The sequence below is a fragment of the Patiria miniata genome, unplaced genomic scaffold (assembly GCF_015706575.1).
Source record: "Patiria miniata isolate m_02_andy unplaced genomic scaffold, ASM1570657v1 HiC_scaffold_3, whole genome shotgun sequence".
Classification (NCBI taxonomy): domain Eukaryota; kingdom Metazoa; phylum Echinodermata; class Asteroidea; order Valvatida; family Asterinidae; genus Patiria; species Patiria miniata.
Window position 1 is genome coordinate 16,204,537 of NW_024037069.1, and position 27,801 is coordinate 16,232,337.

Below are 27,801 nucleotides of genomic sequence, written 5' to 3' on the forward strand. Positions count from 1 at the left end.
CATGTAAATGCAATGCCTGCGCTTATTGAAGCCCAGGTGAGCACTCACAGTAATAATAGTGCACAAGCAACCCCATTTGTAGCGGGTAGGCTGAATATGTATCTCCCAGAATGGAGGAAAACTAATCTCAGATCCCTCCATACTGGACATAGTTCAGGGATTACACACTGAATTCGAAAAAGCTCCCTTTCAAGTGGAGGAACCAAAGCAATTTGCATTAAGCCCTAAAGAATAGCAGATAATAGATCAAGAGGTCGAAAAACTCCTTAACAAAGGAGTGATTGAAGAAACCACCCATGATTATGAACAGTTTGTTTCGAACATTTTCGTTCGACCAAAGAAGGATGGATCTTATAGAATGATCCTTAACTTGAAATGTTTAAACAGATTTGTAAAATACCACCATTTTAAGATGGAACTTTTCAGTCTGTCATTAATCTGATAACTACAGACTGTTACATGGCATCTGTTGATTTACGTGATGCTTATTAAACCGTAGCCATTGCACCAGAACACATAAAGTATTTGAAATTCCAATGGAGGGACACTTTGTATCAGTATACTTGTCTCCCAAATGGTCTTGCTTGTGCTCCCCGTATTTTTACAAAGCGGATGAAGCCTATTTATTCCTATCTGAGGGCTCGTGGTTTTAAGTCAGTAGCTTACATTGATGACTCACTTTTGTTTGGTGCCTCCTACGAGAATTGTTGCACAAATGTGAATGCAATTACAAATTTATTGACCCAAAAGGGGTTTATAGTACATGAAGTTAAGTCAGTATTCAAACCTGCCAAAATATGTACCTTCTTGGGATTTGTGCTAAATTCAGAGAAGATGACTGTGTCATTAACAACAGATAAGTCAGCCGAACTTCAGGAATTATGCAAGAATCTGCTCCTGAAGAAATCACCCTCGATCCGAGAGGTGGCCCAAGTAATTGGAAAATTAGTGTCATGTCTTCCAGGACTTTCTTATTACTATCGCTATATTGAATGGGATAAAATTGAGGCACTAAAGAATAACATCAATGACTATGATACTTCAACGAGGTTGTCATTAAATGCAAGGAATGAGCTGACATGGTGGATTGAAAATATCGAATCCAAACAAGCTTTTAAATGCTTAAATATACATTCCCAGCCAAATGTAATTGTATCATCTGATGCATCTCAAGTAGGATGGGGTGCAGAATGCAATGGGGAAGCTACTGGGGGCATTGGACCCCGCAAGAGTTACAAAATCACATAAATGTCTTAGAACTACTTGCTGGATTTTTGGCTTTAAAGTCATTTTGCTCGAATTTGGAGCAAGCACATGTCCGATTACAACTGAACATTGTAACGGCAGTGACCTACATTAATAATATGGGTGGAATTCACTATAAGTCTTGCAATGATCTCGTAAAAGATATGTGGCTTTGGTGTGTTGCCAGAAATATCTGGCTGTCAGCATCACACATACCCGGCAAATCCAACGTGCACTGCAAGCCGACATGGAGTCCAGGTGCACGAATGTCGATATCGAGTGGATGCTTAAGCCGAATTTGTTTCGGCAATTGACACAAATATTTTTCACACCAGATATGGACTTATTTGCCTCAAGATTAAATAATCAGTTGAAGCCCTATGTTTCTTGGAAACCAGACCCTGAAGCTCACGCAATTGATGCGTTTTTATTACCGTGGAATAATTCCCGTTTTTATGCTTTTCCTCCATTCAGTCTGATAGGCCGTGTACTTCAGAAGGTACAACAGGACCAAGCGGATGGATTGCTTGTAGTCCCGAATTGGCCAACTCAACACTGGTTTCCGAATGTGATGAGTATGTTGGTGGCACAACCATACAGGGCACCACTTTATTTACCGCAGGACCAGGCGGCAGTACACCCCCTACATAAGATGTCCCTTCTGGCATGCCACTTGTGCGGAGACGTCTCCAAAGCTCAGGCATTTCGGACCGCTCTGCAGAAGTCATCCTGTCCTCTTGGCGGCCAGGAACGCAAAAACAGTATCGAACATACTTACTCAAATGGCAATTATACTGTAGTAAAAGAAACACTAATCCAACATCGCCATCTATAACCGAGGCTCTGGATTTTTTAACCGAATTATTTGAAGCAGGGTTAAGTTATAGTGCTATTAACACCGTCAGATCGGCAATAGCCACTATTGTTGAGTTTCCTAATGGAATATCATTTGGTAGTCACTCATTAATTTGTAGGTTTATGAGAGGAGTATTTGTAAAGAGACCCTCCTTTCCTAGATATCGAACAATCTGGGATGTAAGCATTGTCTTACGATATTTTGATTCATTGGATATCAATTCAAAATTGTCACTGATGAATCTATGTAAAAAAGTAGTAACGTTGTTAGCATTGTTATCAGCTCAGAGAGTGCAGACTTTGTATCTACTGACACTCAGTGATATTAATCTTACAGCCAATGAGTGTCGTATTTCAGTTCACAAACTACTGAAACAAACACGCCCAGGAGTGCATTTGTCAGATATTGTTTTGCCTGCGTTCACTTCTAATAAGAAGCTTTGTGTGGTTGAAGCACTGAACGAATACTTATCTCGCACTTCTACACTGCGAGGAAATCAATGTAGTTTTTTTTATTAGTTACAGACAGCCGTATAAGGCTGTTTCTAGAGATACCATCAGTCGATGGATTAAAGATGCCTTAAATGACGCGGGCATTGATGCTTCTGTCTTCAAAGCACACAGTGTATGAGCAGCCTCAACATCGGCAGCCAGTAATGTGGTGTTACCATTCAGACCATACTGGCCACGGCAGGCTGGTCTGGATCTGCAACTTTCGCTCGGTTTTACAACAAACCAATATTTAGAGAAACTTGCTGCATTTTCAACAAAACTTCAGGAAAGTGTATCTTAAGACTTTACAGACTTACAATTTACTTCCTTTATTTGTATATGGAACAAAACGGTCTGAATTATAATATTTTTAACAATTTTGCAGTTATGTATTGTGTGCTGTACAACAATAAATATTTATGTTCAAAGATGATCTAGCCATGGTTGTTATATCTTGATTAAAGTTTTGTTTTACCTGGCTCTAAATATCTCATATGGTCTCAGAGTTACGTAATGGAGGTGACATAGAATCCTAAAATTAAACGAGTATAATTACGATGTTTGATGGAGATTCTACGGAACCGTAATTACGTTGCGAAAGAGATCATATGCCCTTCCTAATTGGTATCCAACCCCATTCCCTTGTTTTTTTCACAGTTAAACTCAACTTTGCGCTAAAGAATGATCTGCTGGGCGGCAAGCGCTATCTCATATGATCTCTTTCGCTACGTAATTACGGTTCCGTAGAATCTCAATCAAACATCGTAATTATACTCGTTGAATTTTAGGATTTTAAGAGATAACGGATTAATTTAATTTAAATAGAATTAAAATGTTTTTTTTTTCTATTTCAATATAAAATTGGTTGAACATTATTTTACTTGAACATTTCAAAACTACCCGCCCCACGCAATGTTTGAAACAAGTTCTGTCGCACTTGGGAACAATACGCACACCGGTTGCTATGGGTATGGTACTTTGGTTGCTATGCGTATAGTCTTTTTGGCCGTGCACAGCATGCAAGACAGCAAAATAGCAAATATCATGTGACTCGCTCTAGGCCAATCACGATACAGAATATTTGAGTGAGGTGTTATTATAATTTTAAAAAAAATATTAAAAAAGAGAAAGAAATATGGTTTAAATTTATAGAGCATTGACAAGGAATGGAAGGATCTATTATGCGGGTATACAAAATGAATGTTTATTGAGTGCAATGGTGAGAATATTTTCTTGAGTTGAAAGATTGAATGTTCCATTCAACGAGGCAAAGTCCAGTTAAATGGAACATTCCATCTTTCAACGAATGAAAATATTCTCACCATTGCAAGAATGCAAAACATTCATTATTCCAATCTCATCAGCAAATTCCGATACAAAACGACAATAATACGACACTGCCTAAAAACGGACTACATTTACATTGGTTGGAGCTGGCCAGCTCTGGACTTTATTGGATCTTCTCAGGGTCCATTTTTACACCTTCATTTGAAACAACATGTCTGAGATTTGACACCTTGGGCTGGAATATATGGCATTTCCTCGGCTGTAGTTTCAATCCTACATGTTGGATTCTTAACAAAATTTGCTGCAGGTGTTCCATGTGCTCTTCAAAAGTTCGGCTTAAGACAATAATGTCGTCAAGGTAGACCAAGCTCATTTGCCACTGTTAAACAAGAAGAATGGTGGAAGAGCCGTTGCACAGCCCATAAGGCATTACGTCGAACTTGTACAGAACACAGTGGGTAGCTAACCCTATCTTTTCTTTATGCTCGTCGTCCATAGAAAGTTACCAATACCCGGAGGCGAGATCCAACGTACGTAGTGCAGTATCGGGAACTGGACAACGTGTCTATTGTGTCATCAATCCGCAAGGTGGGATATAAGAGTCTTGGTCACGACGTGAAGGCGCCGATAGTCCACGCAGAATAGTGTAAGACCGAAATTTAGACTGTCCCTGAGCACACATACTACCATTCTCACAACAGGTGTTCCACATTACACCCCAAGGTCTTCACGTCACTCTTTTCCAAGCAATACACCCACAGCATACCAAGACTGTGATTTAACCATTGTACAGGGGAAAGTGACCTCATAAGGGTACTCCCCCAGACTGACCATTACGTTAGTCCATGGTCAGTCTACCTTTACTCAGAAATGATGTCATGTAAGTTATGTGTTCTTTATATGACATCATCTCCTATTTTCACTCAAAGTTGCCCCTCAGAAACTGTATAAAAGGTACGTTTTCCCACTTCAGGCAACTCTTCAGAACCTCTGTCTTCTGTCTCCAACTTTCGTATTCTAGTACCCAGCCATACCCATAAGCTGATTCAGCCGTATGGTCTGAGGTTATAGTTCTGTACATACACAATACCGGTAGAATATTGAGTTCTTGAAAATAAACCAGTTTTCCATATAGCTGAGCTCATAGTCATCACCAGTGTGTCTTTGTATAGTCTTCGTAGTCATCTGTTCATCCTGCTCTTAGCCACAGCTACCCTATCATAACATATAGTATAGTCAAACAAACCAAAGACTATCGCCAAATCTATATGTTACAATAGTAAACTTCCGTCTTTTTCCCCGATCAGTACAATTGGTGACGCTCATGGTCCTGACGCCGGTGTGATTATGCCCTTTTCGAGCATCGACTGGATTTCCTTCTCAGCAACAGCCCCTTAATTGCTGAAGGGGAAATCGTCGGACAAGTTGCTTGATAGGAGCAGCATATCTCCTGTTTTGATTCAGTGATTGGCCAGTTTAGTGCAACCGAAGGCTCTTTTGTTAGCCGAAAAATTATGTTTATATTTAATCGCAGTTCTCTGAGTTGAACTTTCTTTGCCTCGTCTAAGTCCTCGGTGCCTCACTGGTACAGGTCCTCCCATGGGCTGGCACAGTAGCATTCATTTTATCCTGGCTACTTGTGCCGTCGCCAGAAGTGGCTAAATTAATGTGTTCCATCACTTTAGTCTTATTGTCAGTTCCTGTGTTGAGGGTTTGCCCAACAGTTACATCTACTTTGTGGAATGTTCCTGCCGTTGCACCCTTGTAAAGTGTCACGTCGTCACTGGTTTAATTTAGTTGTGCTTACTAGCGAAGAGGCTATGTTCTCCCTCTGTGCCAACAGATGTCGGCTCAATTACTCCATATGCCCCACAAAATGTCACCTTTTCCAAGGCTTCCAGCGATGATCACTTCAATTTGTGGTGGGATGACGACTGTTTCCGTAACAATCACGCGGCAGCACCTCTGTCGCTGTACTGTATCCCTCAGACATAAACTCTGTCTTCCTCCATTCCCGAGTCTTTTTGTTGACATTGATCAAGCAACTCTCCGATCGCAGGAAATCTAATCCCAAAAGTGTTTATAACAGCCACGATAAACCTGTGCCACATATGGCCACCCAACTATTTCGGTAGTTACTTCTCCGATGACAGTCAAATACTTCTCGTAAGCGAGATGAACTCGAACGTTGGTACTTAATTGTTTGTGCCATCAGGTGTGTCTTCAGTAGCCCATTTCTGCACGACTATTTCAGATAAAATCGACGCAATTGCTCCAGTATCAATCGATACCCCACATCTACTCCGTTGATGACGGCATATCCATGTATAGTCCTTCACAAACAACTGTTGCATTCCGTGTTTGTACGGGCCCTTTTGGTTCATCTGAGTCATGGGCCGCATGCCCAGCTTCTAGCAGTGTCCGATTTCTTGTTAGCGTTTGTTGACGTGTGAGCAACAGCATGACCTTTCTCGCTACTAGTGTTCCCGGTAAGCAGCTAGGGACAGTTCGGTCTTATAATTAATTATGTCTGTATTCCTCGCACTTTTGTAGCAATTTAGTCCTTTTTTATCTGGCTATCGACCTTTCCCCTTGTAGCAGTTGTTCATGTTTTTTTTGGCAATTTCAGACATTTCCTGAATCTGCTTGTTTAACTCGGTCGTTAACCTCTTTCCGTCATCAACTGGGTCGGCGTGTAAAGGCTACTTGAGGAGCCGACTGAGCGCTTGCGCTGCGAGCCTTTTTAAGGTCTTGGTTATAAGCGTTTATTAAGGCCTCCAGTTCAACTGCTCCGGCTACGGTGTCGTCCAAAGTTTTGGTGCACATTCGGATAACGCGAGTGCTTATTTCGCCGTCCGCCAATTGGCATCTAGAAAATGGTCTCTGCCCATGCGGTCTCGACTGTCTGCCAAAAGGTCCACATAAACCTTGTCCACTAGGCGCCTAATGTCCTCAGCCAACTGGACATGACTTTTTGAGGCTTTTGTCTCCTGTTTCTCAGTTATGCCCCGTGCATGTCTAGTATTTCCGTAGGTTTACAGCACGCCTGTTCACCAGTCGCCGGTAGTCCCCCGTCGTTTCCTTTGGTAGACCACCTAAAATTTGCTGAGCTGCACCGGTTGGCCGTCCAAGATATTTTCCCGTCATAGCGGCCGGGCTTGATCAAGGGTCTTTCCTTTCCCTTGCTTGATGGGCAGTGCTCTGCTTGATCAGATTCTCATCAGATCAATTGACAAGTTCAGGTGAAGGACGTACCGTGGGATCAAATGAAACAGTCTTTTCGTCGCCTGGCCGTCTTGGAATGCATTCCTGATTATCGGCGAAAGACCTGGGGCTGTAGTTGATAGTAGTTGGTGGGCTGTTCGTCATTGCAACCATGTGTTTTCAGGTCAGGACTAGGTCTTGTGACACCCGGCTGATCGCGATGGCGCTCAGCGAAAACCCTTTGAGCTTAAGGTCAAGCCTAGCCTTGACCACGGCGTTGGGCTTATCGATTCGCCGAAAAAAAAATTCGCCGATAAGAAAATCCCTAACCAACTTGGCAAGGCATAATTGCGTGCACATATCGATGCCCGTACGCTGCTAGTGAGAAAGTAACTTGTACCATTCAGCGAGGCTATGCTTGCACGTACGCACGTACATGTACATGTACACACACGTACTCGTACAACAGCCATGCACACACAGTACATGCATGAGCTAGTCCGGGTCGTTCGACAGGCCACGCGGCGCGTATATCCCCCACACGCACGTACGAACACCCACACGCAGAACACAGTAGGCCTACATTTACTGCCTGATTACACCATGCGTACAAGTCCGTACTCACGTGTGTGTGCTTGCTGGTTGTGTTAGCCGTTCGTACGGACAAGGGTCGTACACGCACGTAGCCGCGTTGATTGTGGGTGCAGGGCCCGATTATCTCCCTTCGACAAAAAGCCGAGAGACCGCATTGTACAAGGCTAGGTCAAGCCTTGAAGGACATGTGGACCCCAACTGGATGGTGCAGGAAAACTGGAGATTTCTATATCCGGCTGTGCGTCCCAATCTCGATGTTCAGCTTATGGTTCAGGCAAGGGAAAGTAGCAAACTAGCCGTCTCCGAGCCCGGTGTAAATTGCACCCCGATGGGCTCTAAGGCAGCACAAGAACGGGGGTGTTGACACCCGTGCATTATTAAACGAGTTGTAAATTCCAGCCGGTTTTATCAAACTGGGAGTTGGTGTAACATCGTCCGGCTGCACAGCAGGAGTGGGAAAAACATCGGCCGGCAATACACTGATATATTGGAATTTTCCGGCCAGCTGCACACCAGGAGCTGGGGAAACTCCAGACGGCTGCACATCCGGAGCCGGGAAAACTCCGGCCGGCTGCACACCCCTGCAGGAGCTGGGAAACTCCGGTCGGCTGCACATCGTGAGTCTGGAAAATTAAACCATTGGTTCAAAACCAGATGGAGTGCAAAATCATGGCAGATGGAACACCAGCAGACAGTTTACAGCAATTTTATCTTCTTGGCCACAGAAAGGGAAAGGTCTGGCGTTATTAGTTTACCGCCTGTTGGAAAATTGGGAAATCTCTATTCCCGTACGGGCGAACCTGTCTCCCATGGACCTCCGTCAACCTTTCTGTCTTGGGTCTCGCTGACTCTCTCACGCTACTAACGTTGAATGGTTTGTTCTTGGGTACACTGTCGGAGCAGTTTGCAGCCAATTAAGTCACTCTGTATACTTCTTGTTGTGATTTTTATTTCCCTACCGACTTCTTCGAATTCTTGGTTGCACAACTCTCTGGCTGCGAATTCGGCCTTGTGTGGAAAATACAATATTTGCAAACATCAAAAAATAAAACTACCAAATCAATTTAAAATACCTTGCTGGACTGTTAGTGAATGACAGTGTTTAGCATCCTGTAAATTCATGGCACCTGGTATAGTGTCATTTTCAAGAAAAGTGATATTTTTGTATCAATTTCCAACGCTGATCGGCCGATCAGCGTTGGAAAAAACTGGTCTTTTTTCAAATACTGGCCCCAATTGACCATCGCACTTGTTTGCAATCGATTACAAACCTATGAACGGGTACGAGCCAGCTAGACTGGTTCCCCGACCTTACAATTCCCCAATGTATGTAAACTGCTTTGTTTCTTCTTATATGGAGTCGGGGAACCAGACTACAGGAAAATGATTGTTTTTCTTGGTTTTTATAGCATTTTCGAACCCAAAACCTCGAAAAAGTCAGTGTAATTATATTTGCTATATATTTCCAACCTCCCAATTCCATCCATTTCTGAAAATTACAGCAAAAGCAATTGATGATTATTCCCTTTAAGGGGTACAAACACCACGTCCAGTAGCATATAGGCCGTTATGGAAACCAAGGGAAAACATCACGTACGCTGTGGTGTTGTATGCATTGGCGGTCTATATTGGGACGCTGCGGGCGCGTCTACTGGGTGAACAGGCGTGCCACTGGGTCTCTGGGCAGTTAACTTCTCCTGACGGTCTACTGGGTCTCCTGGGCCGAATTCGGGAATATCGGGCAAAATATGAGACATGTGGGTCTTTATCTAATTGGAATCTTATTGGAATCAACTTCTATTCGTAAGTCACTGTGTATTTTACTGGCTCGGTTGACACCACTGCCAAATTAAATTCTAAACCTAACTGTCATCAAAATGAATTCGTATCCCGCCGCTGCCACCAATGTAACGAAACTTGGGATGGGTGAAACAGCAGATTGGGGAAATACTAACATAATGTGAACTTGCTTTCAACGATGTTAGTGTGTGTTGTGGCAAGGGTGGGTTTTTCAAAAATCTGACCAGTAACGTCATGCATCATTCGAGCGCACTCTGTTGGTAGGTGATGATGGTCTTGTGGCATAGTCTTAAAGTTGCATATTTTAAAATATATATCTAGAGAACCATATGTCTGATACTATTGAAACGTTGTACATGCATAGTCAGGGACGTGCTATTGATAAAAAAAAATCATAATGCGGAAAAGCCCTATGCTCTGTTGCAAACAGACATAGATCTCTAATTCTCACTCTTTTCGTGCCAATGAAACCGGGGAAAAACGCCACCTTGATGGATCAAATGACTCGAGACAGACTTTACTTTTATATAGACCCTGTATTGACCCTGTGCACAATGCACAATCACCCTTCAAGGTTTACATATGGAGTTGAGTTAAAGGAGACCAACGGGAGAGTCTCTTGAATGCATCGCCAAAGGCACCTGGAACTCATTCCATATAAGACACTAATGACGAGTTTGTGCAGATTCAGAATAGAATAAGTCTATATAGCCCCATACATGTGGCCAATTTACTGGACTACCTCCGTAAATAAAGGCTACACTTCCCAAAAACACATGTACACAATAACATGTCGAACTTTGTTAAATTTTGATTTTCACATTTTTATAGGCTTAGTTTGTATTTATTTTTGCTTTAGAAGCATACTCACCCTCTTCATAGGCTAATCAGAAAGTGCTGCCTTTTTCAGATGTCTAATTTTCGTGAAATTTCATGTTGAAATTATGATATGCAAACGTGTGCAAACGAATCTGGAAATTTCACTAAAAATAGACATCTATTCAACTCTTTCTGCAGCACTTTCTGATTAGCCTATAAAGAAGTTGAGTATGCTTCTAAATCAAAAATAAACTGCAAACTAAGCCTAAATGTGAAAATCAAAATTTGACAAAGTTCGAATTTGTTTGTACATGGTGGAAGTGTGGCCTTTATTTACGGAGGTAGTCCAGTAAATTGGCCACATTATGGGGCAAGAATTAGTCATACATATGCAATTCTGTCCCACTTGAGCCCTCAACAATCAGACAGCGATCATATCTAGAGATGCTTCACTCACCTTCTTTACCCTGTTTACGCGGTATCTTGGCCCTTAACATAGCTTCGATGGCAGTGCCAAAATCACCGGCTTCAGCATCATCGGCGAAGTCGAGGGCGGCCCAACATGTCTGTATACACAATGGGCAAATGTGTACGCAAAGAAACAACACCAAGAGTAAAACAACAAAAAAAAAAAAAAAAAAAAAAGTATTCAAAGAAAACTCAGGGGCGGATCCAGGAATTTTCGCAGGGGGGGGGGGGTTCATCAGCCAAAAAAACCTGAAATGTAGACAGGCTTTTTCCTCCGGACACTTGGTCTCCAAAAATCAATAGGGGGGGGGGGGGGGGGGGGGGAGGGGAGGGGGACGGGGGGGGGGGGGACTCGTACCATACTTTCAATTGGGGTGCTGTTCAAATCCGACGATTATTAACACTATATTACACAATAGTGTACAAAATACCCCCCTAACCAAGCTGGCTCTGTCCGTATTTTGTGCAAAGGCGGACATTAATACCATTTTTTTGGGGGTAGCAGAGCAGGCTGGGCAATAATTACTTTTAATGAATTTCTATGAAAAGGAAAAGAAAATTGACCGAGCTGGTTTTTTTTTTTAACCCCAACCTCCCCCCGGATCCGCGCCTGAAGCTAGAGTTTTGTGCCTGTCACACACAGAACACAGGACACTCCTCATTCATTCCCCCCTAAAAATCGGATTATGAATTCTAAATCTTTTTTTCCAAAAAGAATTTCGAATGGAGCTTGTTGTCTTCGTGTGATATGGCGATTATTCATAACTTCAAAATCCATATAAAACCTCAGGATGATGTCATTATAACTTTATTTATTTTTCACGTATAACACATCCCTGCTTATATGCAAAACTTCAACCCTATCTGGTTAAATTTTAACCCAATCTAGGACTTTGAAAATGCACCTCTATGATGACGTGCATGACCCATGATGACGTCATTTTGAAGGCACTTTTCAATGCACATACAGTGCACATACCGGTACATGTTCTTACCATTTAAACATTCATAAAAATCTACCGATGACGTCAGCATGACGTAAAATACGAGTTTGCATATTTATAACATTATCTAACTTTCCAAGTTTGGAGTCGATTGATTTTGATGACGTCATGATTACGTCACACATTTGTCACATTTCTTTTGCATATGCAAAAGAATTTTGAAATAATCACTCTACGTTTGTGAGTTATGGCGTTATATACAACACATCCCTTTCTGTGTACTTACAATGTAGTTCCCCAAGCCATTGAAAAATGCACGTCACTCATTTGTGATGACGGCCTTTGTTTACGTTAAGTTTGATCAAGATTTGAGAATTCAAAATGTCACAGTCGCTTGTAAAAAAATATGTGCAAAGTCTAGGGGATCCAGCTGGGATAGAAGAAATTGAAAAAAAAGAAAAATCATAAGGCCGAATATAAAAACAAACAAACATGTTTCTCGTCCGGGTTTTCGAAAAAAAGGAGGAAGCGGGGCTTTTTATTTTTTGTTTGTTTCAAGATGGCCGCCATTAAAATTGTCCTGCAATTGTTGGAGTTTCCACTGTTGAAAGACACTTTTAAAATGAAAGATAAGTTGGACAAGAGAACTGAACATATTCACAGTGTCATTTAGACTTGTATTGGTCTACAATTTATTTTCCGATGAATTTGTGGACTTTTCCGGTGTTTTTTTAATGCATTTTTCAAAAATAAAAAATAATAAAAAAAATCCAGGCGGCATCCAAAAAGGAAGCGGACGGGGACGAGAAACATGTTTTTTTTTTTACTTCGCCTAACAAAACAAAGACTTTTTCATACATTTACGGGAAATCCAAAAGGATAAATAAATTAATAAATTTTGTTTTTTAAGTCAAATGGTTGATTGGTTATCGGGTTTAAGTTTCCTATTCAGTTGAAGAATGACTTATGAGAACGTCAGGGTGTTGAAAATGGTGATGTTAGGGTGGCATTGACATTTCTAGTAAATCCATCTTTTCATGATTAATGTTTTGAGACTGCTTTGGTGAAAACAGAATGTTTTCCTCATGTGGGTCATTCTGTAAATTAATGGTCCAAATTGTGGCATTTTTCAGTCCCCTCTACCTCTATTAGGGGAATAAATGTGTGCTCCGGAGGTTTTTATCACTCGTTTAATACCGCTTAGAGTCTGGGTGCTGATAATTACCCGAGCCGGAGGCTCGGGTAATTATCAGCACCCAGACTCTAAGCGGTATTAAACAGAGTGATAAATACCGACCGAGCACATATTTATTCCCATTCATAAATACCTGATCCGTAAAAAAATATCAAATAATTCGTTCAAAAAATCCCGATTTTGTTCAACAAGTTCACTTCATGCTTTTTGAAACATCCCTCTAGCAAAATAATGGAGTGTTCAGCTGGCGAGAAAGATGTAAACAACCCTTTTATGGAGATTGACGCGCGCGTTACATGTTCTGCGCGATGTCACGCAGAACGCATCTGGGGCGTTGCGTTTTGAATTTAGAACTATAAAATTCTGACTCGCTTGTAGTGTTGCGCATGCCTACGTGAGGATAGCTAAACTGTCTGAGGCATTTATGAATTGCTATTCATAAATACCTAAGACAGTTTACGCATTCCTATTGGTCGAGAGCCCGTCACGTGGCCGGTCTTAAACGGATGATAAAGACATGGCTAGCTGGTCTTAAACACTTTTCCAGTGTCACAATAAAATGTGGACTCTTAAAAATCCAGTGCCTCTTATCGTTTCATTGGTTGAACGTTCACAATCCTCACGTAGGCATGCGCAACACCACCAGGGAGTCAGAATTTAAAAATCTAAATTCAAAACGCAACGCGCCAGGTGCGTTCTGCGCGACATCGCGCAGAACATGATACGCGCGCGTCAATCTCCATAAAAGGGTTGTTTACATCTTACTCGCCAGCTGAACACTCCATTATTTTGCAAGAGGGATGTTTCAAAAAGCATAAAGTGAATTTGTTGAACAAAATCGGGATGTTTTGAACGAAATATATGAATTTTTCTTACCGAAAAGGTATTTATGAATGGGAATAAATATGTGCTCCGTCGGTATTTATCACTCTGTTTAAGACCACTTACGAGTCTGGGTGCTGATAATTACCCTCGCCTCCGGCTCGGGTAATTATCAGCACCCAGACTCTAAGTGGTCTTAAACAGAGTGATAAAAACCTCCGAAGCACACATTTATTCCCTTATTTAAGTATAAAAGAATGACTTTAAATGTTGTTTTAAATAATATTTGATGAATTGGTACTTTGTTATTCATAATCACACCAAAATTATAAATTATAGATGCCACATGTAACAGGGACAGGAAAAACGTAGACCCAAGATTTATAGAATGACCCATCACCTTATAGCCACAAGCACTTCCTACTGTTCAAATATTCCAAGTGTTTTAAAGTTAAGAGATTATTTGTTACTGAGTAGAGCATTAATACACTCACGTCTGTTTTAAAAGTGTGGAAGAAAGGCTGGTCATCTGCGACAATGTACTTGAACCGGTGGTACAATTCCTGTTCCCAAAGCTTCATTCCGTTCTAAAACAGAAATTAGAGCAAAACGTGAACGTCAGTTAAATGTTTAGCCAAACAAAGAACAAATCAGAGACATTTTGAAAGATCTGCAGGTCATATGTGCATGTTTCACAGGGCAGAGGGCGTGTCCCACTACTCCCGCATCCCCCTTCCCTTCCCAAAGAAAACGCTAGAAGAAAAAATCAATTTGGTAAAGTATGAGTAAAGTATTACTGATTCATTTTCTGGAGTCCAACTCAGGTCGAGTCCTCATTTCTTCGATTAGTCCAGCTCAGCTAAGAAAACTTGCTTGGTATTCGGACCTTTCTCCCGGGCGAACCCTGAGTTTTTAGGATCAAGGCTTACACATTATAGGAAGACAATTTTCCCAAACTAAGGCTTTTCCCTAGACGATAGACCACAGCGACCTTAAGTTTAGGGCGCAGGTCCGTTTTGGAAGAAATATTCCACCGATTGTGACTGATAGTTAACTCTCTGGTGATTGCACATTAAACATGTAACAAAGCTTGACACCTCAAAACAGAATTGCTGGTACAAGCAAATACATTTATTCAACAATAAATCAATAAATGCACGGTAATTGGCATCAGCAATGTGCAACATCATCAGTAATGTATGCAACAGCATAGGCTAAGCAATGTACAACAGTACAGCTGATCATTAAGTCGTTCGTCCCATTCATTGTTTGGATAGCCGACAGAGGGCGTATTTATTTGTACTGCGCTCACTATGGATACGCACTTTTAGCCAATCAGGAGTACGCGCGTATCACGCGCGCGTTCGATCGATATCAACGCGACTTGTGCACGTAGCTGGATTGTGCATGTTAACAGACGGAAATTCGAAACAAAACCATGTTTTTTACACAAATCTGAACGATCCATATATTCCTAGACAATGCACTAGTAAAATAGGACCTACACAGCTTTCTTTGAAAGTCGGCGAACAAATTGACAACACGGAAAGTGCATTAATTTCCAATAAATGTGAGTGTTTGTCGACCGTTTCATTGTTTCCAGTGACCGTTACCATACATCAGTTGTGCGTATGTCATCATATGATAATTCCATTATACTTCAGGGAGGATAGTATTACCTGAAGTGCGCAAACTTAGGCCTAGCCTACGCCTGATAACAAAAAAACAGGCCCTAGGCCTATGAACAACTTTGAAAATGTTTCACATCGTGGAGCATGCAAGATTATCTAAATTAAACTTTAAATTTAAACTTTTCATCTTGTAGAGCATACATAATTTCTGTTGATTTCTTCTGTTCTGTAGTGTGTCCCATCCCAAGTCATCCAGAAGTTTAGTAACAGTTCCCGTATCCCTTTGGTAGTTTCCTGTGCAAATCTAGCTGCTTGACGTTGAACTCTTTCAAGTGAGTTAATGTTCTGCTTTGTTGAGGGGTCCCATGCGGATGCAGCATATTCTAAGAGTGGTCTCACTAAGCTCAAATAGGCAGTTGTTTTCACTTCACTGTAACAGCTCCACAAATTCCTGCGGATAACATTCTGCACTCTTTGAGCTTTGTTGATGGACTCCTGAACATGGATGTTCCAGCTGAGGGTATTAGATATGTCAACACCAAGGTATTTTTGAGATGAGACGCTGTCCAAAACTTGATTGCAAAACTTGTATTCATGCTGAGGTGGGTTTCTCTTGCCTATGGTCATGGTACAGCACTTGCTTGGATTAAAGTTCATTAACCAAGTGTCTTGCCAGTTTTCTAGGAGTTTAAGGTCATTCTGCAAAATGCTGGTGTCCCCGTCGGTAGGGGCGTAAAGCAAGCAGTCATCTGCAAAAAGCCTGGTCTGGGAGGTGATGTTGTTTGGCAGGTCGTTGATGTATAACAAAAACAAAAGTGGACCAGTGACAGTGCCTTGTGGTACACCAGATGTAACGGCAGCTGGGAGTGATGAATGCCCATTATTTACAACTTGTTGGGTACGCCCCGTCAGGAAATCCTGAACCCATGTTGAGATCTCCCCACTTAATCCATTGTATTGAAGTTTGGAGATAAGACGTACGACGGTGCGGGACTTTGTCGAAGGCCTTGGTAAAGTCAAGCACTGCGACATCAACCATGTTGTTCTTGTTGAGTTCCATGCTAATGTCATGAATTGTGAGGATGAGTTGCGTTTCTGTTGACTTTTTAGCCCGGAATCCATGTTGAAAAATCGGTTAAAATATGCTGGTTCTCCAATGTTTCATCACATGGTTGTGTACAATGTGCTCCAAAGCCTTGCAAACCACTGAAGTGAGTGAAACAGGACGGTAGTTTGCTGCACAAGTACGGCTCCCCTTCTTGAATATTGATGTAATATTTGCTTCCTTCCAATCTTGTGGTACTTCACATGTGTTGATTGAACTTTGGAACAGGTCCTGAAGTGGTGAGGCTTGCTGCTTAGCTCCAAGTTTCAGAAACCAATTTGGAATTCCGTCTGGACCTGGTGCTTTGTTGGGCTTAAGCTGGCTGAGGAGCTTTTCAACTCCCTCTTTGGTGATGATGAGCTGACCAATCTGTTCGTACGGGCTAGCACCAAGTTGGGGCAATTCCCCAGGAGGCTCCTTGGTAAACACACTCTGAAACTGTTCATTCAAGATGTTCGCCTTCTCTGTATCATCGCTGATAATCTTTCCATCTTTCTCAAGGTGTGCAACTCCTGGGTTTTCTTGCCTTAACTTTTTGATAAATGTCCAGAATTGTTTAGGCTCCTCCTTGATGGCAGATCCCAAGGTTTCTCTGATGTATGTAGAGCGAGTTTTTTTGATGAGTTTGTGTGTATTTCTCCTGCATTCACGGAAAACTTCCCAATCAGAAGCCTTTCCTGATTTGATGGCCTTATTGTATAGACGTTGCTTCTTTTTAACAGCCCGTCTCAGTGTCCTATCAGACCAGGGCAAGGTGAAACGGCTAGATGTCATCTTGTGAGGAACACATTTTTCCATGGTTTGGAGAATTGCTGTCTTGATGCAGTCCCATTTTTCTGTTACAGTCTTTCCTTTGTTGGTCTTGAAGTATTCGTCTGTAAAATCTTCCAAGGCTTGTGTGACACCATCAGTGTCAGCTTTGTTGCGCAAGTAGATCTTTCGCTTCACTGGTCGTTTTCTAATCGAGGCAATCCTTAAATCCACTTTCACCGAGCTGTGGTCAGAAATACCCTCAACAACCATGATCTTGTCCACCATGTCAGGATTGTTGGTGAAAACCAAGTCTAAGATGCTCTCGGTGTTTCCCTGTTTTCTTGTGGGTAGATTGACATGTTGAGTGAGCCCATGTTCTTCAACTAGGGTGACCAGTTGTTCTGCAGCTTTAGAGCTGTACCCACTTCTGGTTGACACACTGTTGTCACTCCAATCGATGTTGGGCAAGTTAAAATCTCCAGTCAAAATAATGTTATGAGAGTTGATCTTATTTCCCAGGTTGGCAAATGATTGTCCCAATATTTCGATTGCTTCTTCATTATCCTTGGGTGGGCGGTAGAAAACGCCAATTAGCATAGGTCTACATACTATGAAGCCCGGGAAGGGACAGGATGGACATTTTTTTTGGAGTTTGCTAATTCGTTCGCACGAATTGCTAATTCGTTCGCACGAATTACTAATTCGTTCGCACGAATTGCTAATTCGTTCGCACGAATTACTATTTCGTTCCCACGAATTCCTATTTCGTTCCCACGAATTCCTAATTCGTTCGCACGAATTCCTAATTCGTTCGCACGAATTACTAATTCGTGCGAACGAATTAGCAATTCGTGGGAACGAATTAGTAATTCGTGCGCACGAATTAGTAATTCGTGGGAACGAATTAGGCCTGGTAATTCGTGCGAACGAATTACTAATTTGTTCCCACGAATTAGTAATTCGTGCGAACGAATTACTGGAGTTTGTTAATTCGTTCCCACGAATTAGTAATTCGTTCGCACGAATTGCTAATTCGTGCGAACGAATTAGTAATTCGTGCCAACGAATTAGCAAACTCCAAAAAAAAATTCCACCCTGTCCCTTCCCGGGCTTCATAACATCCCTTTACTTTGGTTTCAGTCCATAATATTTCATAGTCTGAGTTTAGTTCACTGCAGTGAGTTGAAGTTAAGTCCCCTTTCACAGTCTGAAAAACACCCCCTCCAGTAGTAGTAGTCTTCCGATCTTTTCTGAAGACAGCGTAGTTTTCGGAAAAAATCTCAGCACTATTTATGCTTGGTTCAAGCCACGATTCCGTCCCACAAATGAAACCAGGATCGATGGTATCCGACAACACGGCAATGTCACCAGATTTCGATTTAACACTCTAGCAATTAGTCAACACGATCCCGATTCTGTCTCTAAGCTTGGGAGTGGTTTTCTTTGCCCTCGCTTTCCTCTTAGTTTGATCATTAATGGCAGATGACTGGTCATTATTTGGCTTGTTGTTATCTCGAGGAGAACCGACAACTGTCAAGTCTCGAGCAGAACCGACAACCGTCAATTTTCCATCCACAGAATTATCAACGAAAATGTCCCCTTCATTGAAAAATGAGTCCGAAAAGTTTATGGCATCACACAGTGGACAAACCCAGTTGCAGTCACTCGACATGAGAGACGTGTAAGTCACTCGCCATGAGAGACGTATAAGTCAAATCATCAATGTTGCAACACGCAGTATGCAGCCATTTGTCGCACCTGTCACATTGTACTGCATGGTGTTCCCTAAGCACATTTCCATCACACACACAAGGAGCACAACAGTCACAGCAATACCACGGCAATGAGTTGGCAATGATAATTTGAGCCTGTTTTTGTGTAGTCCCAACACAGCTCGGATGAGCAAAATTTTGACAGTCTGCAAATCTGAGTTTATATTTGTGGTTAACCATCCTACTACATGCAATGCAATCTGGCAGGACACGTGATGTGCATGCAGCAGGCCCTGGATTTAAATGTACATCCCCTGCACAGGCGAGTAGGCCAATGACAACAACTCTAGGTTGAGTATAAACACATCTCCTACTTCCGATCAATATGACGTGATCTACAGTTAGACATTTCTTTCTATCTGATTTGAGAAAGTTCCACATGATAGCATTTGTGTCTGGGCTTGGTAGGCGAATGCAATTCGAAGGTACATGTACATGTACATTCTGGTAGTGAAGGTACCCATCATATACGATTTATTCCTCAAAGAGCATGAAGAAAATAAGTCAAAAGTACTTACAGTCTGCGAGTCCCAATTCCCTTGTGAAGTATCACACAATCCTACAATTAATCTGGTGATAACATAGATAAGCACAGCACCGTTGAAATTAAGATGATTCTTTCCACATCCCATTGTAAAATTCGTATGTCAAAGGTGAAGTCTGCTGCGTCACAAAATCCAAGATGGCTTCCTTCAGGTTCAGATTCACAGAATCCACAGAATCCCCGCGAAAATGAAAAGGGCAAGAATGCTGATGTGTTATACACCAAAAAGTTGAAATAAACGCATAGTTTGGGCAATACTGTTAAGAGTTATAGCGCGATGATAAAAAAAATCCAGATGAGAAACGTAGCACAAGATTTTAATCCGCCGATGCGTAGTTCCATATAGCGATGTATTGCACTGGTAAAATGGCATTCCCGTGGCAAAGTTTCAGTAGCCCAATTCGAAGTTAAAAAACATCCAAAATATACGTCCAAAATCTAAAATAAGTTCACAACTAGAGTCACCAAAGTTAAAAGAGCAGTTAGCTCGGTTAAAAGTCATGATGACGGATCTAAAATGAAGAATTTTGTGGATTAAAAAACAAGAATACTCAGCGAAAATAAAAAACACGTCTAAACCACACGCATGCGCACTAACCCGATATGATTCGCAACGCATCAACCATGCAAGCTAGCATCAGCTACGTACAGCTAATTAAAGCCTTACATATGCAACCCTTATATCCAGTGTTGTAGTCGAGACCGGATAGTCCGAGACCGAGACCAAGACCGAGACCTGAAGATTCGAGACCGAGACCGAGACCGAGACCAGCCCCTTCAAGGCGGACCGAGACCGAGACCAATATGGTCCGAGACCGAGACCGAGACCGAGACCGCTGATAATAAATAACAATAGTCGAAATAAAAAAACAAGACACGTTTATAGTTGAAAGTTGTACCCTTTCTATTCACAAAGATTACAGACCAAAATTTTGACCAGTGGCAGTGTTGACAAATTGATACATGACACCTTACTTGAGCAAAAAGTAGTTACACTTAAGAAATATGGGCTTTGACATGTTGTCTGCACCCAATCGTGACATAAGTAAAAAGTTAAAGGCAGATGTTTCATCTGTTATAGGAACTCGGATCCTAAACTCCACAGTCACCCCTTGATTTCAGCTATGACTTCTAACGGATATTTAAAGATGCAATTTTAATTTTACATTGTGCCTTTTTTTTCCTAAAATAAATATAGGACTTAACTTCTAACAAGACTTGTGTACTTGATTTTAAAAAATGGGAGCTAGAAAATGTTGAATTAATTTTAAAATTTCTGTCATAGAATGTGGACTTGTACATGTAGACCCACAAGTTGCGAGGTGGTAGCCAGAATGTGCCAGATATGGATTTTTATTTTTTTCTGAACGGGATTTTAATTTTTGAGGAATAATGGGGTACTTCAAAATGAGCAGCCAGAAAATGGGGTCTCATCATACACTCTCATGGCAACAGCGAGTGGTAACTGGTAAGAGTGTGTGAGTTCAATGCTGGAAAATCAGGTAGGAAAATTTACTTTTTTTCTCAAAATACTGTCCCAAATTAACGAGAACATTGTGTGGAGTCGAAAATATAATTAATATTAATTTGAAGCACCTCATTTATTATCAGAATACACAATGCAAGTGATTACGCCCACAGGGGTGGGCTTAACTACACAATCCCCAAAAATGGCAGGCCCTTATTGCATAAATTGTTACAAGTTTATACTTTGCTTTATGTGCCCGACACAACAGATAAATGCCGAACTTGTTCCAAATCGTTCAGTGACTGGTACTGCTGCAGCTTTACTTTTGGGACTTTCCAACGTGCAGTCGAGTCCAAACCGACCACGATATATAACAAGCTTGATCTACGGGCTAGCAAATGTTTTAACTCAACGGTACTGAACGAAGTGAACACAAAGTAATCGATCGAGCTGTAAAAGCTACATATTGCCGGTCTCGACCCGAGAGCAGCCAAAATATCGAGACCAAAGGGGACCGAGACCGAGACCAAGACCGAGACCACAGCTTCCGAGACTGAGACCGAGACCGAGACCAGCAAAAAGTGGTCTCGAGACCGGTACAACACTGCTTATAGCTATGCCAGAGTAAAGATCACACAACTTAATTGTACAAACTGCGCATAAACATTGCACAAACGAAGAGCAAACGAATTAACCTACTTCCTGTCTACGTCTGCTCACATTCTGCAGTTCAACTCACGCATACAGCGCTCAACGCATCAGGTGACGTCTGCCTGCCATGCATACTTGTCTACGCGCCTAGGCCAACCAATGCCAAGCACGTGCAGCTCCGATGGAAGCTAAGCTCTGCTCAGTCACAATTAATGCATGCAATGAAAATACGTTCAGAATAAGCTGGCCCTAAGTCCTTCCGCCACGGTGTAAGCATTTTTTTCTTCATAATACCAGTTATGCGTCTTCTCTAACAAAAGAGAAGATATAACCGACTAGACTAGCATAAACATACCACAATATCGTAGACTCTGATGAAGTATGAGCGTACGCTGTTGTCCTTGACAAAGCATGCCACACCACAGCATTTCTTGCTCCAGCTGTTGGGAGGCTGGGCCAAAAATACCTGCACCACAGCTGTTGCCAAAGTCTATGTGTAAAAAAATGAAAGGGACAAAATACTTTTTAAATCAGGTAAACTCAAACAATAACCGTTAGTGGCATCAACTATATGCTTTTGCACGTTGCGTCGCATAATAAATTCCATGTTGGTGAACATAAGCTCTGATTTCCCAAACGATTTTCGGTATAGGGAAAAAAACTTTAACTTTTAGGAAAAACTGAGAAAAAAAATAAAAAATCTAAAAATTAATGTGGCCTGACGTTGCGAACTTAGCAAGTTCTTCTTCAGAGGCTAAAACAGAAATGACAGAGGTACATACATTAACATGGGGGGTGCACACAAACATGCAGGGATGAAAGAAGAAACACAAAAGGAGGATTAGGTGGGAAAGGTGTGGAAAGATGCAGGGGAGGGTGGATGAGAGAACAAAGAAACAAAGGGAGATGGCAAACCACAAGGGGTCTGGTATGAACAGGGGAGGGACCAGAAAGGGGAAGGATCAAAGGTCACAGGGAGTGGGAACGGACAAAAGAGTGTGGGAGTGAAGGGGGATTATGCGGGGGGGGGGAACAGTATGGAGGTGGAAAGGGATGAAAGATGGGGAAAGATGGGGAAACACAAACAATGAAGACCAGGTGGATTATCTGTAACAGAAGACAATGGAGGAAGAAAAATATTAATCATTTCCAAGTTGGATGTTGAGACCATGTGGTTGAATAGTTCGAAGACGATTCATCCACACTTTCTCTCTGCTGAGGCGAACTGAGTCCTTGCGATGGCCAAGAGATTCAATGCCCTGCAAAATCATATCAGAAATGGAGTGGTTAGGCAGGTTGAAGTGATGACCAACAGGGGTGTCTAGTTTCTTGGTGTTGACCGTTGACCGGTGGGCATAGAAACGCTTCTTGAGCGTATTCTTAGTCTCACCTACATACTGCACTCCACAGACCCTGCAAGAAATAAGATATATGACATTAGGGGTGTTACAAGTGATGTTACCAATGGTTCTGTGGGTAGTGACAGAAGAGTGGCCAGAAAAGGAGTCAGACTCCTGGATATGAATCTGGCAGACAACACATCTGGAACTGCACTTGAAAGTACCATGCTGGGTGGGAGGGGATGCATCAAAAAAAATAAAACGTCACGCACAGATCTTGAAAAGACCAAAACAAAAACCCAGTTGTTTACTTCTGACGCGGCGGACATTTTGTGGCATACGTATACGTATTTCCAGCCGTAGGCCTTTTTTCCGTCGTTCGTGTGAACACAGCACGTCCGCAGAACGTCCGCAGCATACGATGCACTGGCGGAACATGTGCGACTGGAATTACGATTTTTGAGTCAGTATTTTGATCCCCAAAATTTGTTTTCGAAAGAATAAAATACGATGGTTGTGTTGACGTTTATATTGCAGGGAGTGTCATAGGGGTTCAGCCCAGTATAAAAATTCCCATATTTACACCAGTGATAAATGCCAATGCCAATAAAAATTCTTTTTAAAATACTTTGAACTCTCACAGGTGTTCAGGCTGTACAGAAAATGATGATCAACATGTCACCTTTCATTTTCTTTTAATTTTTTTGTGTGGGTTGACCGATGACTTTTCGAGCAATTCTCACCCAAAGAAGACAACCCCTAAAACAAGTGATGTTTCCCAAAGTGGAAAAGTAGCCATCTTGAAAAAGGATCCCTCCACATCGTGGCTAAATAGCGCCACTTTAATTTCGGACCCAATTCCATCCAAAATGCTAGGAATTGGAAGCCTCAAGTCCAGGCGAGAGGTGCATTGCCAGATCTTTTTAATTTTCCAATTCCATGGCTCTCAGAACTCTCTAATATAGAATAATATGAGTGTTTATGAAACTTTTATTCATCATGAGCTCGGCGGGCGGATTTTTGGCCTGCATGCTTACTGGACGGTAACAACAGCTGGTAATTCTCACGCGATTTTAACATCATTTGCAATAAATTCATAACTCGCGTCTTGTACACCAAATCTGAAATATTTAACCCTCCTATTTCGTATTCGTTCTCATCCATACAATAGATCAAACTGTGCTGACATTTTTTAATCCCCAGCCTATCCATATCCATATCATAATTTCTATCAATGTGACCTTTTCATAATTCTTAAAGAAAAGTGTGCGGTAAGTGTATCAGTGAAAAGGAATGGGAGGGGGTTATGGCCACGCCCCCTCCTATACAGGTTTTTCATGTCTGGCGGGCACCTTCCACCACTGAAAATGTCTGGCAGTGGCCATTCATGATACCTGGGACTAGGCCCAACATTCCAGTAGGTTTCACTGGGTTAACTCACCAGCTGATTTAGCTCAATTTTGGGGCCCCTTTCTCATGGCACTCCTGACCACACCCACCACAGTGTGCCCGGCAGACGTCCATTTCCTTACATTGGTATGCACGTGGATCATCGCTATATGCATGAAATGTGGTTAACTTTCCAGCTAGGCTGACCCCCCACCACTGGCTTCCGGTCTATACACTACCTTTACACTACAAAATTGGACTTTTCAAATACGTTCAATCTGTTTTTCTGCTATTTTAATACTAGTAGAAAAGCAGCCCGTTTTCTGCCTCTTTTCTCCCTCTGTGTGGAGATTGCTATGAATTGATGTGACTCGCGCACGGAACCGCAAAACAGGATGTCGTATTTTCTTCCAAAGTGGGCCCCTACTGCTCACATTATGAAAAAAATCTTAAATAAAACAAAAAGACTTTAAAGTGACTGCAAAAATCATTTTAGAATCGACAATCATTTGCAAAACGGTCATTTTTAAATAGTAAAAATGGTGTCCTAAACCGCACCTCTACCACAGAAAGGCATTTTTGAACAGTTAAAAATGGGGCGAATTGACCGGCAGCCGCTCGTTACTGTTGAGTTGACAGATCATTTTCTCCCTCCCCCCATTTACCTCCTGAATATATCGGTCACTTTACCCTTTAAATTCCCATTATCAACTAAAACAGAACTCACCACGCACTTCCTGCCAAGAAGGTTAACTACTTGGTCATTTTCAGATTTGCTGAGTAGTTTCGAAGGGACATTTACTTCCGCTGGCTTACTTCGTTGCCCCGGAGGATTCGCCATTTTTGACAAATACTCCCACGCATAATATCAGCAGTTACTATAGTAGGTGGCGTCATGTTGATCGAGTTCAAAGTGCTAGACGTGTACAAAGCCAACCAGACATTGTGGAAATTCATAGAATTCAGTGCGGAGACGGGGAATTTATCAGTTGTGGACATGTACATAACATTTTGTCGTACATTATTCCATTCAGATTATTTTTAGCTTCTTAAAAATTCCAGTTCTCAAAGTTCAACTTTGATAATTTCGACTAGTACTGTAAGCAAAAACAAATTTGAGACAAAATGACAAAATACCAAATAATTGCCACGATTGTTACTCAAGCTGGAGAAATTCATATTATTTCACGTCTGAAAATAGTCCGAGTCTGATGGTTACTCGGAGTCATAACTAGCTCTGCAAATCACCTTTTTAAACATTATGTTGGTCATGATCTGGCGATATTAGTTGCCAGATCCAACCTCGTTCCCGTGGGTACGATCTATTGCTGTACCATGTTGGTTCTCACCATGCCTAGCCTTGACCAAGGCGTTGGGCTTATCGATTCGCCGATAAAAAAAAAATGACCGATAAGAAAATCCCTAATCAACTTGGCAAGGCATAATTGCGTGCACATATCGATGCCCGTACGCTGCTAGTGAGAAAGTAACTTGTGCCATACAGCGAGGCTATGCTTGTACGTACGTACACCCACACGCAGAACACAGTAGGCCTACATTTACTGCCTTATTACACCATGCGTACAGTCCGTACTCACGTGTGTGCTTGCTGGTTGTGTTAGTACCGAACCGTTCGTACGGACAAGGGTCGGTGGTACACGCACGTAGCCGCGTTGATTGTGGGTGCAGGGCCCGATTATCTCCCTTCGACAAAAAGCCGAGAGACCGCATTGAACAAGGCTACACCATGCCTTGCGCAATCGTAGCCCCTGGTGTTTTTTTAAATTTAAATATCCCACGATTTGGTAGATTAAGGCCTTAAAGAACTACAGTTGACGTGGTTAATGCGCGACGCGTCGTTTTCAATTTTGAAGAGTCAAATTCAGAATAACTCCTTTCAAAGATTACTTAAGAGATTTCGATGTCGCGTTACTAGAATCTATATGTATACAAGTATTTGTGGCGAAAAACGATGCTTCCAGAATTTCCATCTTGTTCGGGCATCGCGCGGTCTTTTTATATAGAGATCATTTGAACCCACACGTTTGTACGTGACGTAACGGATAACGCGAGCGCTTATATAGGGCTGCTGCAGCCATAGACATAATGTCTAGGGGTGCAGCCTTTAAAACACGCACGCAGTATACTTTGAATTGTCAATCAGCGTCGTTTTCGTATTCTACACAGTCACTTACTTGACAACCTTGAAGGGGCAGCGAAAGATTTGTGCGACTGTATACCTGCCGGAGATCGAGGCACTCCAGTCGAAATCCTCTAGCACCTAATCGTTATACATGTATTCCGATGGGGGTGGGGGAGGGGGTAGGGGAGGGGTTGTCTATATGCGAGGACGTAGCGAGGAGGCAAGGGAAGTCAGTCCAAGACTTCTCACTATACATCTAAGCTCTTGCGATGAGTGGCCTTTCTAGTTCACAGAGTAATCGAAGACAACCCCAGAATGAATTACATGGAGCTCCCGAGCAAAATATTTGTACGGGGGAGACCGTCCACAGCAGTATAGTGGCAATTAGGGCAGCCAAGGCCTCAAAACAGAGCCAACTCGACCGCACTATAAGGAGTCAGCACGTCTGGGGACATCTAAGCCGAGCCGAGACCCCTTGATGAGGTGCTACAACTTGTGCAGAACAGGCCACTTCGCACGTGAATGTCCCAGCCTTAGGAAAGATCATGCAGCATCAGACACCATCACCCGCCAAACGTGGGGCAATGCACCCCGGCGCCGTTCGATCCGAGCACAAAGAAAACCAACGACTGCCCCAGCCAGGGAAACAAGTCTCGAAAAGCCAGCCCTCCATCGTAAGGAGCCAAGCGGTGAAGGGTGAGGGACTATGGCTCTTCTACATAACAACGCATAAACCAAATAGATCTTCAGGAAGGCAGCTAGCAGAGAAGAGCCGCAGGGTGACCATAATGTCTATAATAGGCCATAAAGTTCACTTCACTCTTGACTGAGTGATAGTAGTGAGCATTCTGCCGGAAACAGTCTAGCAAGAGTTAAGAGACATACGACCCCTACAAGATGTTTCAAAATTGCTGAAAGCATGGAGCTAGCTCCATGCTGAAAGTGAATGCAGCCAATGGAGTAGTGCTCCCCATACGTCGGGTATATACGGAGTTAAGACATGGACCTCCTGGCGATGAAGCTTGGCCATGAGGTAGCTGTTTGTGGTTGTGCTAAACTGCGAACCCACAGGACTCTTCGATTGCAACGTCATACACGCGAGGTGTGAACAGCCTTGTTGGGGCATGATGGCTACAACAGGCTGCAATCACTGCAAGAAGATCCAGAGGGGCAAGTACCAGAGCGAGGTCGGTCAAAGTAGCGGGAAAGTCGCCAGAGTCCTGATTACTGCTCGAATTAGCCAAGCGGTGTTTATTGTACAACGGGAGAAGCACCTAGGA

General features: G+C 42.3%; 1 protein-coding gene across 1 annotated transcript in view; it reads right to left on the reverse strand.

Annotated features, from left to right (window-relative positions):
- The window catches only part of LOC119736505 (wiskott-Aldrich syndrome protein-like), a 36,963-nt gene extending 9,316 nt beyond the window's left edge, over positions 1 to 27,647 (reverse strand). Inside the window, exons 1-4 of the mRNA XM_038210522.1 lie at positions 27,498 to 27,647; positions 22,005 to 22,139; positions 14,220 to 14,312; positions 10,754 to 10,862 (exon numbers count right to left, since the gene is read on the reverse strand). Coding sequence (XP_038066450.1) covers positions 10,754 to 10,862; positions 14,220 to 14,312; positions 22,005 to 22,139; positions 27,498 to 27,647 — 487 coding nt within the window. The remainder of the gene's footprint in view (positions 1 to 10,753; positions 10,863 to 14,219; positions 14,313 to 22,004; positions 22,140 to 27,497) is intronic.
- Positions 27,648 to 27,801: the final 154 nt, after the last annotated feature.